The 14,123-nt window shown below is 48.7% G+C and overlaps 1 protein-coding gene across 1 annotated transcript in view; it reads left to right on the top strand.

Annotated features, from left to right (window-relative positions):
- Positions 1-14,123, top strand: part of LOC147091954 (uncharacterized) — a 51,144-nt gene that overhangs the window by 18,999 nt on the left and 18,022 nt on the right. The window contains exon 3 of the mRNA XM_085976954.1: positions 9,239-10,453. Within this exon, the coding sequence (XP_085833080.1) occupies positions 9,344-10,453 (1,110 nt within the window). The 5' untranslated portion in view covers positions 9,239-9,343. The remainder of the gene's footprint in view (positions 1-9,238; positions 10,454-14,123) is intronic.

Genomic DNA, 14,123 nt, shown 5'->3' with positions numbered 1-14,123 from the left:
AAGCAATGGTGTTGTCAGATATGGAGATGAAAACCTCCGTATCCTACAACATTAGCGCTGATCTATCTGGAAGTTTGGATAGATCGGCAGCAGCTCGGTCCCGTCGGTGCCGGATATCATGAAGTTTCCTGTACTTTGGTTGTGTCTTCAGAAAGGAGGACATAAATAACCTCCCGGAGATGTCGGGGAACATAGGGTCTAATGAGAGGGAGGAACTGAAAGAAATCAGTATCTGTAGGGAAATGGTGTTAGGGAAATTGACAGGATTGAAGTCCAATAAATCCCCAGGGCCTGATAATCTACATCCTAGGGTACTTAAGGAAGTGGCCCTAGAAATAGTCTATCTTCCAAAATTCGGTAGACTCGAACAGTTCCCATGGATTGGAGGGTAGCTAATGTTACCCCACTATTCAAAAAAGGTGGTAGAGAGAAAACGGGGAATTATAGACCGGTAAGCCTGACATCGGTAGTGGGGAAAATGCAAGAGTCCATTTTATAAAAGATGTAATAGCACTTGGAAAACAGTGATAGGATCGGACAAAGTCAACATGGATTTACAAAAGATAAATTGTGCTTGACTAATCTACTGGAATTTTTTGAGGATGTAACTGGTAAAATAGATAAGGGAGAACCAGTGGATGTGGTGTATTTGGACTTTCAGAAGGCTTTTGATAAGGCCCCGCCTAAGAGATTAGCATGTAAAGTTAAGGCACATGGGATTGGGGGCAAGGTACTGACTTGGATAGAGAACTGGTTGGCAGACAGGAAGCAAAGAGTTGGAATAAACGGGTCTTTTTCCAAGTGGCAGGCAGTGACTAGTGGGGTACCCCAAGGATCGGTCCTCGGACCCCAGCTATTCGCAATATATATAAATGATCTAGACGAGGGGACTAGATGTAATATCTCCAAGTTTGTAGACGACACAAAGCTGGGTGGGCGTGTGTGCTGTGAGGAGGATGTCGAGAAACTCCAGGATGATTTGGACATGTTGGGTGATTGGGCAGAAACATGGCAGATGCAATATAACGTGGATAAATGTGAGGTTGTCCACTTTGGTGGCAAAAACAGGAAGGCAGATTATTATCTAAATGGCAATAGATTGGGAGAAGGGGAAGTGCAACGAGACCTGGGTGTCCTTGTGCACCAGTCGCTGAAGGTAAGCATGCAGGTGCAGCAGACGGTTAAGAAGGCAAATGGTATGTTGGCCTTCGTAGCAAGAGGGTTCGAGTACAGGAGCAAGGATGTTTGCTGCAGTTGTACAGGGCCTTGGTGAGACCACATCTTGAGTATTGTGCGCAGTTTTGGTCGCCTTATCTGAGGAAGGATGTTCTTGCCATGGAAGGAATGCAGCGAAGATTCACTAGGCTGATACCTGGGATGGCAGGAATGACGTATGAGGAGAGCTTGGGTCGATTGGGCTTGGACTCGCTGGAGTTTAGAAGAATGAGAGGGGATCTCATTGCAACTTATAAAATTCTAACAGGACTAGACAGACTAGACGCAGGAAGGATGTTCCCGATGGCGGGGGAGTCCAGAACCTGGGGTCATAGTCTAAGGATAAAGGGTAAGCCATTTAGCACAGAGATGAGGAATTTGTTCACCCAGAGAGTGGTGAACCTGTGGAATTCTCTACCACAGAAGGCAGTAGAGGCCAATTCATTAAATATATTCAAGAAGGAGTTGGATATATTTCTTAAGGCTAAAGGGATCAAGGGATATGGAGAAGGCAGGGACCGGGTACTGAGTTTGGATGATCAGCCATGATCTCATTGATTGGCGGAGCAGGCTCGAGGGGCCGAATGGCCTACTCCTGCTCCTATCTTCTATGTTTCTGTTCCAAGCTGCACTCCGTGACAAACGGCACTCAGTTGTGAATTACAATTCTGAACTGGACGCTGGATTTACTGAGTTATTATCTATCAGTAAATCTATTTCTGAATTTCATGATTGTAGTTGAATTAAATGATTAGCGTTTATTTAAGTATAAACTGATAAAATGATACGTAAATCTTATATTTTAATGATTATTAGTAAAATTATTTTGTGTTGTCAGAAAAAAGTTTCTTGTTGGTCCCATGATCCAGGTGTATGGATACATACAATTCGATAACAGTAACAGATTTAGATGGTTTAAGACAATCTGATTTTCAGCGGTCACAGGGTGTATCTCCAACAATGCGACTATTTTATTGATGTATTTCTGTAGATGTGGCACTGCTTAATGTTCTGTGCACATTGAACTGACGGTGGATTCAGTGAACCCGCAGTGTCTGGTCTAGTGGTGTAAAATCCGTTCCTGGAATCGCAGCTTCATGGTTAGAAACACTGGCTGAATGTTCAGGGTTAATGTTCTTCACTAAACTCCCACTGACTCAGATGGACACTGGTCCTGGAGATGGACTGGGGAGAAAGGTCAGAGAGAGACCCATTGACTCAGATACACGCTGGTCCTGGAGATGGACTGGGGAGACAGGTCAGAGAGCGCCCCATTGACTCAGATACACACTGGTCCTGGAGATGGACTAGGGAGAAAGGTCAGAGTCCCATTGACTCAGACACACACTGGTCCTGGAGATGGACTGGGGAGAAAGGTCAGAGAGCACCCCATTGACTCCGATACACACTGGTCCTGGAGATGGACTGGGGAGAAAGGTCAGAGTCCCATTGACTCCGATACACACTGGTCCTGGAGATGGACTGGGGAGAAAGGTCAGAGAGCGCCCCATTGACTCAGATACACACTGGGACTGGGGAGAATGGTGAGGGAGTGTCCCATTGAGTCAGATACACACTGTGGTTGTTGGAGGTCATTCATCTCAATCACATGACATCACTGCAGGAGTTCCTCAGGGCAGTGTCCTAGGCCCAACCATCTTCAGCTGTTTCATCAATGACCTTCCCGCCATCATAAGGTCAGAAGTGGGGATGTTCGCTGATGATTGCACACTGTTCAGCACCATTCGAGACTCGTCAGATACTGACGCAGTCCGTGTCCATATGCAGCAAGACCTGGACAACATTCAGACTTGGGCTGACAAGTGGCAAGTAACATTCGCGCCAGGCAATGACCATCTCCAACAAGCGAGACTCTAACCATCTCCCCATGACATTCAATGGCATTACCATCGCTGAATCCCCCACTATCAACATCCTGGGGGTTACCATTGATCAGAAACTGAACTGGACCAGCCATATAAATACTGTGGCTACAAGAGCAGGCCAGAGGCTGGGAATTCAGCGGCGAGTGTCTCACCTTCTGACTCCCCAAAGCCTTTCCACCATCTACAAGGCACAAGTCAGGAGTGTGATGGAATACTCTCCACTTGCCTGGATGAGTGCAGCTCCAACAACACTCAAGAAGCTCGACACCATTCAGGATAAAGCAGCCCACTTGATTGGCACCCCATCCACCACCTTCAACATTCACTCCACCACCGGCGCACTGTGGCTGCAGTGTGTACCATCTACAAAATGCACTGCAGCAACTCGCCAAAGCTCCTTCAACAGCACCTTTCAAACCCACGACCTCTACCACTTAGAAGGACAAGGGCAGCAGACGCATGGGAACATCACCATCTACAAGTTCCCCCTCCAAGCCACACACCATCCTGACTTGGACCAGTATCGCCGTTCCTTCACTGTTGCTGGGCCAAAATCCTGGAATTCCCTTCCTAACAGCATTGTGGGTGTACCTACACCATATGGACTGCAGTGGTTCAAGAAGGCGGCTCACCACCATCTTCTCGAGGGCAATTAGGGATGGTCAGTAAATGCAGGCCTAGCCAGCCTGTGACGCCCACATCCCATCAATGAATAAAGAAAAAGATACACACTGGTCCTGGAGATGGACCCTCCCGCACTCTCCCCCTCACCCTCCCGCACTCGCACCCTCACCCTCCCGCACTCGCCCCCTCAAGTAAACCAAGCGGTGCAATAAAACACCCCCAGAATCAAGGCCCTGCTCCTGGGGAAGGTGATCAGGCCCCAGGAACCAGTACAAGTGAAGTGACTCCTCCCGGAGATTTATTAAACGTGAATACTCCAAGAGTTGACCAAAAATCAGGTTAGTAATATTAATCAAGGAGTCAATTTCTGCTGTAAGGAGGGATGATACCATAGCAGGTTCCTCTAATGAGGCCATATGGGTAGAACTTAAAAACAAAAAGGGGCAAGCACTTTGTTGGGAGTGTACTATAGGCCCCCAAACAGTAAGGGGGAGATAGAGGAACAGATATGTAGCCAAATCTCAGAAGTGTAGAAATAATAGGGTAATAATTGTTGGGGATTTTAACTTCCCCAATATTAACTGGGATAGTCAGAGTGTGAAAGGCTTGGAGGGTGTGGAATTCTTAAAGTGCATCCAGGAGAGCTTTTTCAGCCAACATGTAGAAAGTCCTACAAGAGAGGGGGTGGTACTGGACCTAATTCGAGGGAATGTAGCAGGGCAAGTGGTAGAAGGGTTAGTAGGAGAGCATTTTGGTGACAGTGACCGTAATTCGGTGAGATTTAAAGTAGTTATGGAAAAGGACAAAGATGGAACAGAAATAAAGGTTCTAAATTGGGGGAAGGCCAATTTTAATATGATAAGGCAGGATCTGGCCAAAGTGGACTGGGATCAGCTACTTGTAGGAAAATCCACATCAGAGCAGTGGGAGTCTTTCAGAAAGGAAATAGAGTACAACGCCAACATGTTCCTGTAAAGGTCAAGGGTGGGACCAACACACCCAGGGAACCCTGGATGTCAAGGAACACACAAGAATGGTTTAGGTAAAAAAGGTAGGCTTTTGGCAGATACAAAGGACTAAAAACAGTGGAAGCCCTAGAGGAGTATAGAAAGTGCAGGGGGGTACTTTAAAAAGAAATTAGGAGAATGAAGAGGGGTCATGAAAAAACACTGGCAGGCAAAATAAAGGAAAATCCCAAGGTGTTTTATTAGTATATTAAGGGCAAGAGGATAACCAGGGGAAGAGTAGAGCCCATTAGGGACCAAAGTGGCAATCTTGTGTGTAGTGCCAGAAGATGTAGGTGAGTTTTTAAATTGATATTTTGCATCTGTGTTCACTATGGAGAAGGATGATGCAGGCATAGAAATCAGGCAGGGGGATTGTGATATACTTGAACAAATTAGTATTGAGAGGGAGGAGGTACTAGTGGTTTTAGCAGGCTTAAAAGTGGAGAAACCCCCAGGCCCAGACGAGATGTATCCCAGCCTGCTGTGTGAGGCAAGGGAGGAGATTGCAGGGGCTCTGACACACATTTTCAGAACCTCACTGGCCACAGGGGAGGTGCCAGAGGACTGGAGAACAGCTAACATAGTACCATTATTCAAGAAGGGTAGTAGTAGGGATAAACCAGGGAATTACAGGCCAGTGAGCCGAACATCAGTGGTAGGGAAATTATTGGAAAAAATTCTGAGGGACAGAGTTAGTCTCCACTTGGAGAGGCAAGGATTAATCAAGGATAGTCAGCATGGCTTTGTCAGGGGGAGATCATGTCTAACCAATTTGATTGAATTTTTCGATGGGGGTAGTGCAGTTGATGTAGTCTACATGGACTTCAGTAAGGCTTTTGACAAAGTCCCACATGGGAGACTGGTCAAGAAGGTAAGAGCCCATGGGATCCAGGGCAATTTGGCACATTGGATCCAAAATTGGCTTAGTGGCAGGAGGCAGAGGGTGATTGTCGAAGGTTGTTTTTGTGACTGGAAGCCTGTGTCCAGTGGTGTACCACAGGGTCTGGGTCCTTTGCTGTTTGTAGTGTACATTAATGATTTAGATATGAATGTCGGAGGTATGATCAGTAAGTTCGCAGATGACATGAAAATTGGTGGAGTGTTAAATAGTGAGGAGGGAAGCCTCAGGCTACAGGAGAATATAGACGGGTTGGTTAGATGGGCATCACAGTGGCAAATGGAATTTAACCCTGAAAAGTGTGAGGTGATGCATTTTGGGAGGACTAACAAGGGAATACACAATAAATGGTAGAACCCTAGGAAGGACAGAGGATCAGAGGCACCTTGGTGTGCATGTACATAGATCCCTGAGGGCAGCAGGACAGCTAGATAGGGTGGTTAGGAAGGCATATGGGATACTTGCCTTCATTAGCCGAGGCATAGAATATAAGAGCAGGGAGGTTATGATGGAGCTGTACAAAACGCTAGTTAGGCCACAGCTGGAATACTGTGTGCCGTTCTGGTTGCCACACTATAGGAAGGATGTGATTGCATTGGAGAGGGTGCAGAGGAGATTCACCAGGGTGTTACCTGGGCTGGAGCGCTTCAGCTATGAAGAGAGACTGGACAGGCTGGGGTTGTTTTCCTTAGAGCAGAGAAGGCTGAGGGGGGACCTGATTGAGGTGTACAAAATTATGAGGGGCATAGATAGGGTAGATAGAAAGGAACTTTTCCCCTTAGTAGAGGGGTCAATAACCAGGGGGCATAGGTTCAAGGTAGGGGGCAGGAGGTTTAGAGGGGATTTGAGGAAAAGCTTTTTCACCCAGAAGGTGGTTGGAATCTGGAACTCACTGCCTGAAAGGGTGGTAGAGGCATTAAATCCTCACAACATTCAAGAAGCATTTAGATGAGCACTTGAAACGCCATAGCATACAAGGCTACGGACCAAGTGCTGGAAAATGGGATTAGAATAGACAGGGCTTGATGGCCAGCGCGGACACGATGGGCCGAAGGGCCCCTTTCTGTGCTGTGTAAATCTATGACTCTATGGTAGCACTCTTGCCTCTGAGGCATAAGGTTGTGGGTTCAAGTCCCACTCCAGAGACTTGAGCACAAAAATTCAGGCTGACACTCCAGTGCAGTACTGAGTCACTGTCAGAGGTGGCATCTTTTGGATGAGACATTAAACTGAGGCCCTGTTTGCACGCTCAGGTGGATGTAAAAGATCCCATGACACTATTTTGAGAAAGAAAGACTTGCATTTATATTGTGCTTTCATTACCAGCAGACGTCTTGAAGTGCTTTACAGCCAATGAAGTACTTTTGAGGTGTAGTCACTGTTGCAATGTGGAAAGAGCAGGGGAAATATCCCTGGTGTCCTAGCCAATGTTTATCCCTCAATCAATGTAACAAAAGGATAATAGCACAATACTGTGGATGCTGGAAATCTGAAATAACAACAGGAAATGCTGGAAACACTCAGCAGGCCAGGCAACATCCGTAGAGAGAGAAACAGAGTTAACAAAAAGATAGATTATCTGGTCATTATCACATTGCTGTTTGTGGGAGCTTGCTGTGCGCTATTTGACTGCTGCATTTCCTAAATTACAACAGTGACTACACTTCAAAAGTACTTCATTGGCTGTAAAGCACTTTGGGGTGTCCGGTGGTGGTGAAAGGCGCTATAGAAATGCAAGTGTTTCTTTCTTCACTGGTCTCACCAGCGACCTCTTCTGGCTGATGGTTAATTGACAAACGATAGTCCGCGCATGTGCACAGGGAGCGGTGGTTTGGACCGAGTCTGGCACAGCGACCCCGCCCGGTCACCAGGGGCAACAACCGCGCATGCCCAGAGGAGAACAGCCCCCTCCCCCACTCGGAGCTGCGCACGGGGATCCTGCCGGACGGAGTCGGCGCGGGCCATTCCTGGGAAAGGCCTTGGTGTCGGTTCCAGAGTCGCGATCGGTGACGCAAAATGAGTTTTCTCCACTCTGGGTGGGGTGGAGCGGGAGAGAATAAAGAGAAATAGAAAAACCTGAGAGTGCGCGAGGTCCGTGACCGAGCGGCATCAGTTGGACTGGCAACGTGATCTTCTCGGGGACCCGGGCCCCCGGCCTGATTGACGGGAGCTTCCGACCAATAGGGAGCGAGCGGGGCTGGAGGAGCGAGCCGGCGGCGGGTCCTCCAACCAATCGGGGAGCCTGAGGGGCGGGACTAGCGCCGGCTGATTGTCTGATCCGCGGGGCAGCGAGTTTCTCCAGTCCCTTGTTCAGGGCCAGGGGCCAGGGGAGGCTGTGGGCCTTTATTCCCCTCATTGGACACAAGGCTCTTTGGCTCACAACACACTGGCTCAGGTTTTAATAGAGACTTTTTAAATTCATCAATAAAAGCAGATAAACCTCGTGCTTCTGTGGAACAAACTTTCTAATATTTTATAGAATCATAGAATGGTTACAGCACAGAAGGAGGCCATTCAGCCCATTGAGTCCGTGCCAGCTCTCTGCAAGGCCACTTCAGCTAGTCCCACTCCCCGCAACCCTGCAAATGTCTTTACTTCAGGCACTTATCCAATTCCCTTTTGAAAGCCGTGATTGAATCTGCCTCCACCACCCTTTCAGGCAGTGCATTCCAGATCCTAACCACTCGCTGCATAAAAACGTTTTTCCTCATGTCGCCTTTGGTTCTTCTGCCAATCACCTTAAATCTGTGTCCTCTGGTTCTCGAACCTTCCGCCAATGGGAACAGTTTCTCTCTCTACTCTGTCCAGAACCCTCATCATTTTGAATACCTCTATCAAATCTCCTCTCAACCTTCTCTGCTCTAAGGAGAATAACCTCAGCTTCTTGAGTCTATCCACGTAACTGAATTCCCTCATCCCTGGAACCATTCTTGTAAATCTTTTCTGCACCCTCTCTGAGGCCTTCACATCCTTCATAAAGTGCGGTGCCCAGAATTGGACACAATACTCCAGTTGAGGCTGAATCAGTGTTTTATAAAGGTTCATCATAACCTCCTTTCTTTTGGACTGTATGCCTCTATTTATTAAATAACCAGATTCATTGAGCTCAATTTCACAACCTGCCTCTTTAGTGGGTTCTCTCTCACGCTCCCTGTTTTAAATTCATTTTACAGGGTATTAGAAGGGGAGGATGTGCAGACGGGAAACTCAAACCACACATCACGTCAAGATCTGACAGTCACTCAATTCATCAGGAACTGAATATCATCGGCCTTTGAATGTGGAAGCAAAAAGCACCGTATGCTTTTTTAACTGCTTTCTCAACCTGCCCTGCCACCTTCAATGATTTGTGCACACATACCCCTCCCACCTCTCTCTCTCTCTCTCTCTCCCCTCCCATAGAGGCCAGAGGCCCAGACCAGGTGGTAGATTCCCTTCACTGAGGGACATTAGTGAACCAGTGGGATTTTATGACAATCCAGCAGCTTTCATGGTCACTTTTTTCTAGTGCTGGCCCCACAAATAACCAGATTCATTGAGCTCAATTTCACAACCTGCCTCTTTAGTGGGTTCTCTCTCATGCTCCCTGTTTTAAATTCATTTTACAGGGTATTAGAAGGGGAAGATTTGCAGATGGGAAACTTAAACCACACATCACGTCAAGATCTGAGTCACTCGATTCATCAGGAACTGAATATCATCGGCCTTTGAATATGGAAGCAAAAAGCACCGTTCACACCGGGGAGAGGCCGTTCACCTGCTCTGAGTGTGGGAAGGGATTCACTCAGTCATCTGACCTATCGAGACACCAGCAAGTTCACACTGGGGAGAGGCCATTCACCTGCTCTGAGTGTGGGATGGGATTCACTCAGTCATCCAACCTGCTGAGACACCAGCGAGTTCACACCGGGGAGAGACCGTTCACTTGCTCTGAGTGTGGGAAGGGATTCACTCAGTCATCTGACCTTCAGACACACCAGCGAGTTCACACCGGGGAGAGGCCGTTCACCTGCTCTGAGTGTGGGAAGGGATTCACTCAGTCATCTGACCTTCAGACACACCAGCGAGTTCACACTGGGGAGAGGCCGTTCACCTGCTCTGAGTGTGGGAAGGGATTCACTCAGTCATCCACCCTGCTGACACACCAGCGAGTTCACACCGGGGAGAGACCATTCACCTGCTCTGAGTGTGGGAAGGGATTCACTAATTCATCCCACCTGGTGAATCACCAGCGAGTTCACACTGGGGAGAGGCCGTTCACCTGCTCTGAGTGTGGGAAGGGATTCACTCATTCATCGAACCTGCTGAATCATCAGCGAGTTCACACTGGGGAGAGGCCATTCACCTGCTCTGAGTGTGGGAAGGGATTCACTAATTCATCCAACCTGCTGAATCACCAGCGAGTTCACACTGGGGAGAGGCCGTTCACCTGCTCTGAGTGTGGGAAGGGATTCACTCGCTCATCCCACCTGCTGAATCACCAGCGAGTTCACACTGGGGAGAGACCTTTTAAATGCTCGGACTGTGGAATGTGCTATAAAGGTTCCGGGGAACTGATACGCCATCAACGTGTTCACACTGACGAGAGACCGCTCAGGTGCTCCATGTGTGGGAAGGGATTCACTCAGTCATCTGACCTGCTAAGACACCAGCGAGTTCACACTGGGGAGAGGCCGCTCACCTGCTCTGAATGTGGGAAGGGATTCACTCAGTCATCTGACCTTCAGGCACACCTGCGCACTCACACTGGGGAGAGGCCGTTCACCTGCACTGTGTGTGGGAAGGGATTCACTCGTTCATCCAACCTGCTGACACACCAGCGAGTTCACAAGTGACTGCAGGGGTTGGATTCTGGTTGTTCCTGCTGTTAATCACATCCAGGACTGAACCATGTTCACCCTGACAGGTGGGGATTGTTTCAGCTGATGTTAATAACTCCGGGAACTGGGCTGGAGTTTAATATTCTGGATAGATATCAAATAAATCAACTTTGTTTTAAACACATTGTTGTAGATTTTTTTCTTTCCCACCTGAGTGTTTAGCATCACCTGGCTGGAGCTCAGAAAGGACAATCTGGGGGAGGATCGTATGGCGGGAACAGAACTCCAGCCTGGACACAGTCCTTCAGGGCCACACTGAGAGGGGCAAATGGCACTTTGGTTTTTCTTGTCTCTCTTCACTGACAGCAAAGTTGCCGTGCGGGTTAATCTCGAGGCGTGTGAGAAACGTGGCCCAGCCGCTCTCTGCCATGGTTCAGAACTCCTAGGCACAGAACAGACGGCTCCTTTAGGAATGTACCCCAGTGCTTTTTTTTTAATGGCCTCATTAACCTGTGTTGTTACTTTTAGTGATTTGTGTATCTGGATCCCTCTGCTCCTCCAGCCCATTTAGATGCTTAAGGGGAAATTCGGTGGCGCCCCCTTTGGGTCGCTAACGTCACCAGGCTAATTTTAGCCCCGTGAAAAAGCGCCCCGCACATTAAATTCAGTGGTAGCGCCGCAAGCAGGAGGTGGGGTGCTACTGGAGCGCTCCCCTCCCTCTTGGGGCGCTACCAGTGAATTTCACGGTGCTTTGTGTAACAGCGCCATGCCCATCAGCACATAGCAGCGCATCATAGCAGACCTCCCTCCCTGATTAACGAGGAGGAGCCTAGCACCGCGCACACCGGGGCCCTGGTGTCGGATCAAGAGGAATGCCGGGCTGAGCGATCGCAGCCGACACCCTGAAGAAGAAAGAGGAAGGGGGCAGGTGCTGGCAGTCAGCCAAAATAAAAAGTTGCCGCCAGACACCTGCCCTTTAAGTGGCACTGCTGCGGCTGCAGGAACGACCCCTGACCCTGTCGGACATATCGTCCGGTGATAGGTCAGGGGGCGCAACACAAGGTTGCAGCCGGGGTGCTGCACATGGTGATGACGTCATTGCCGGCGGTGCAGTGCCGCGGGGCGCTACCGTCTACCGCCACTGCTAACCTCCTGCTGAATATCACAGGAGGCACAAAGCAACCCAATTTCACCCCCTTGTCCAAGTAGTGTGTGGCCTCATTATTCTTCCCACCAAAATACGCCACCTCACACTGATCTGCAGTGAAATTCATTAACACACCACCTCACACTGATCTACAGTGAAATTAATTTGCCAATTTCACGCCCATTCTGAAATTTATTAATATCTTCTTGCATTTTGTCTTCCTCAGTATTAACTCTACCTCCCAATTTGGTGTCCTTGACAAATTTTGAAATTGTTCTTCTGATTCCCGAGTCCAAATCGTTTATGAACAACAGTGATCCCAGCACCGATCCCTGTGGAACACCACTTCCCAACTTTTCCCAATCTGAGTAGCTACTCCCAACCCCAACTCTCTGTTTTCTGTTTTGTAACCAACTTGCGATCCATAAACAGTCTGTAAGATCGACAAGATGACCAAGGTCAGGCCGTGTGGAGTGAAGAGCCAGGCAGCAGAATGGATGGAAAGATGGCTACAAAACAGAAATCAGAGGATTGGAGTTAAGGGAAGTTTGTTGCGATCTTTCCATCCATTCTGTTACCTGGCCCTTGACTCCACGCGGCCTGACCGTGGTCATCTTGTAGACCGTACATACTGCAGACACAGTGCACCAGTGGTGGAGGGGGTGGATATTGAGTCCTGTGGCAGGAGCACTCCTGACAGGGTTACAGAGCCTTCAACCTCCAGGGATGGGCAATAAATACTGGCCTTTCCAGTGACGCCCACTCCTGAGAATTAATGAAAAAAACATTCTAGACTGCAACAATGCAGACCAGTTGCCCAGTTTGATCAAAGTGCGGATGGCTGGTGCTGACAAGATACAGATCAGCAGGAGTCGGATCTGATGCAAGAGGAAGTGGCGAGGATGGATGGAGGACTGAGGGACCTCGGCAAGAGCCTGTGCATCATCATGGCCGCCTCCAGGGGTCTGGGGAAGAGGCTGTCCCTGATGCTGGCTCCCAGGCTGCAGGCTGGCTCCCACCTGGTGCTGATGGCCAGGTCCGAGGACGACCTGCAGGAGGAGGAGCACCAGGTGCTGGAAGCAGCGGCTCTGCTGGGCAGCGGGTTGAGGGTGAGTCGTGTGGAAGCCAAGCTCAGCAAGGCAGAGCTGGTGCAGTGGGTGCAGAGCTCGATCAGGTGGCCAGGACCAGGACGGACCTCTGGAGCGGCTACTCATCAACAACATGGGTGAGGGCCGGAGGCTTGTTGATCAAATTAAGGCTCATGGTATTAAAGGGAGTGGAGCAGTGTGGATAGGAAGTTGGGTAAAGGGCAGAAAACAGAGAGTAGTGGTTAATGGATGTTCTTCAGACTGGAGGGATGTAAACAGTGGTGTGCCCCAGGGTCAGTGTTGGCACCATGGCTCTTAATATAGGGAAATGTTCTGGGCCTGAGTTTATGGGGCAAGATCAAAATCTCTAGATGATGCCAAAAAAGGGACCTTGGCCAACTGTGAAAGGCCTGTCAGTGACTTCAGTGCATACACAGGTTATAAATGGGGCAGGGAGATGGCAGATGCAGATTAACGCAGAGAAATGGGAGCTGATACATTTTTCTTCCTCCTAAAATCTAAAAAATATGCATCAAATGGTAAAACTTAGAAAGGAGTAGAAAAGAGTCTTGGGGTGTAAGATTCTAGCGAACCCCTTGTCCTATTAATTAGCAGGTTCAGGTGTCCAGTGTCACCAACTTTAATTCTCTATTAAGAAGCTCATGCGTTTATATCACATTGGCTTTGGGTTAAATATTGTGGTCATCGAGACAAACACCACGTATCCCATCAAACTATCTCCAGTCAGGTACAGCACGGGTTAGATACAGAGTAAAGATCCCTCTACACTGTTCCATCGAACACTCCCAGGGCAGGTGCAGCACGGGTTAGATACAGAGTAAAGCTCCCTCTACACTGTCCTATCAAACAATCCCAGGGCAGATACAGCACGGGTTAGATACAGAGTAAAGCTCCCCCTACACTGTCCCATCAAACACTCCCAGGGCAGGTACAGTATGGGTTAGATAGTCACTGACACTAATCTCCTCCTGTCTGATATAAACCAACCCCACAGTCACTGACACCAATCTCCTCCTGTCTGATATATACCAACCCCACAGTCACTGACACCAATCTCCTCCTGTCTGATAAAAACCAACCCCACAGTCACTGACACCAATCTCCGCCTGTCTGATATAAACCAACCCCAGAGTCACTGACACCAATCTCCTCCTGTCTGATGTAAACCAACCCCACAGTCACTGACACCAATCTCCTCCTGTCTGATATAAACCAACACCACAGGCCCAGAAAGATTAAACTCAGCCTGTTACTGGGATTGCACTTGTCTCCATTCCTGTGCTGAGGGGATTGCTGTACCAGACAGTGGAGGCAACACTTGGGGACTCTCAATTCTCTGCCAATTCCCATTCCCCTTCTTTCTGGTGGATAATGGAGGTGCCACTGTGTGTAATGTGCAAGTCAGTAAGAATTGTCA

The sequence above is a fragment of the Somniosus microcephalus genome, unplaced genomic scaffold, assembly GCF_052327205.1.
Source record: "Somniosus microcephalus isolate GS21.2 unplaced genomic scaffold, FLI_Smic_1.0 unresolved_chr3, whole genome shotgun sequence".
NCBI classification, from domain to species: domain Eukaryota; kingdom Metazoa; phylum Chordata; class Chondrichthyes; order Squaliformes; family Somniosidae; genus Somniosus; species Somniosus microcephalus.
This window is presented reverse-complemented; position numbering and strand designations above follow the sequence as displayed.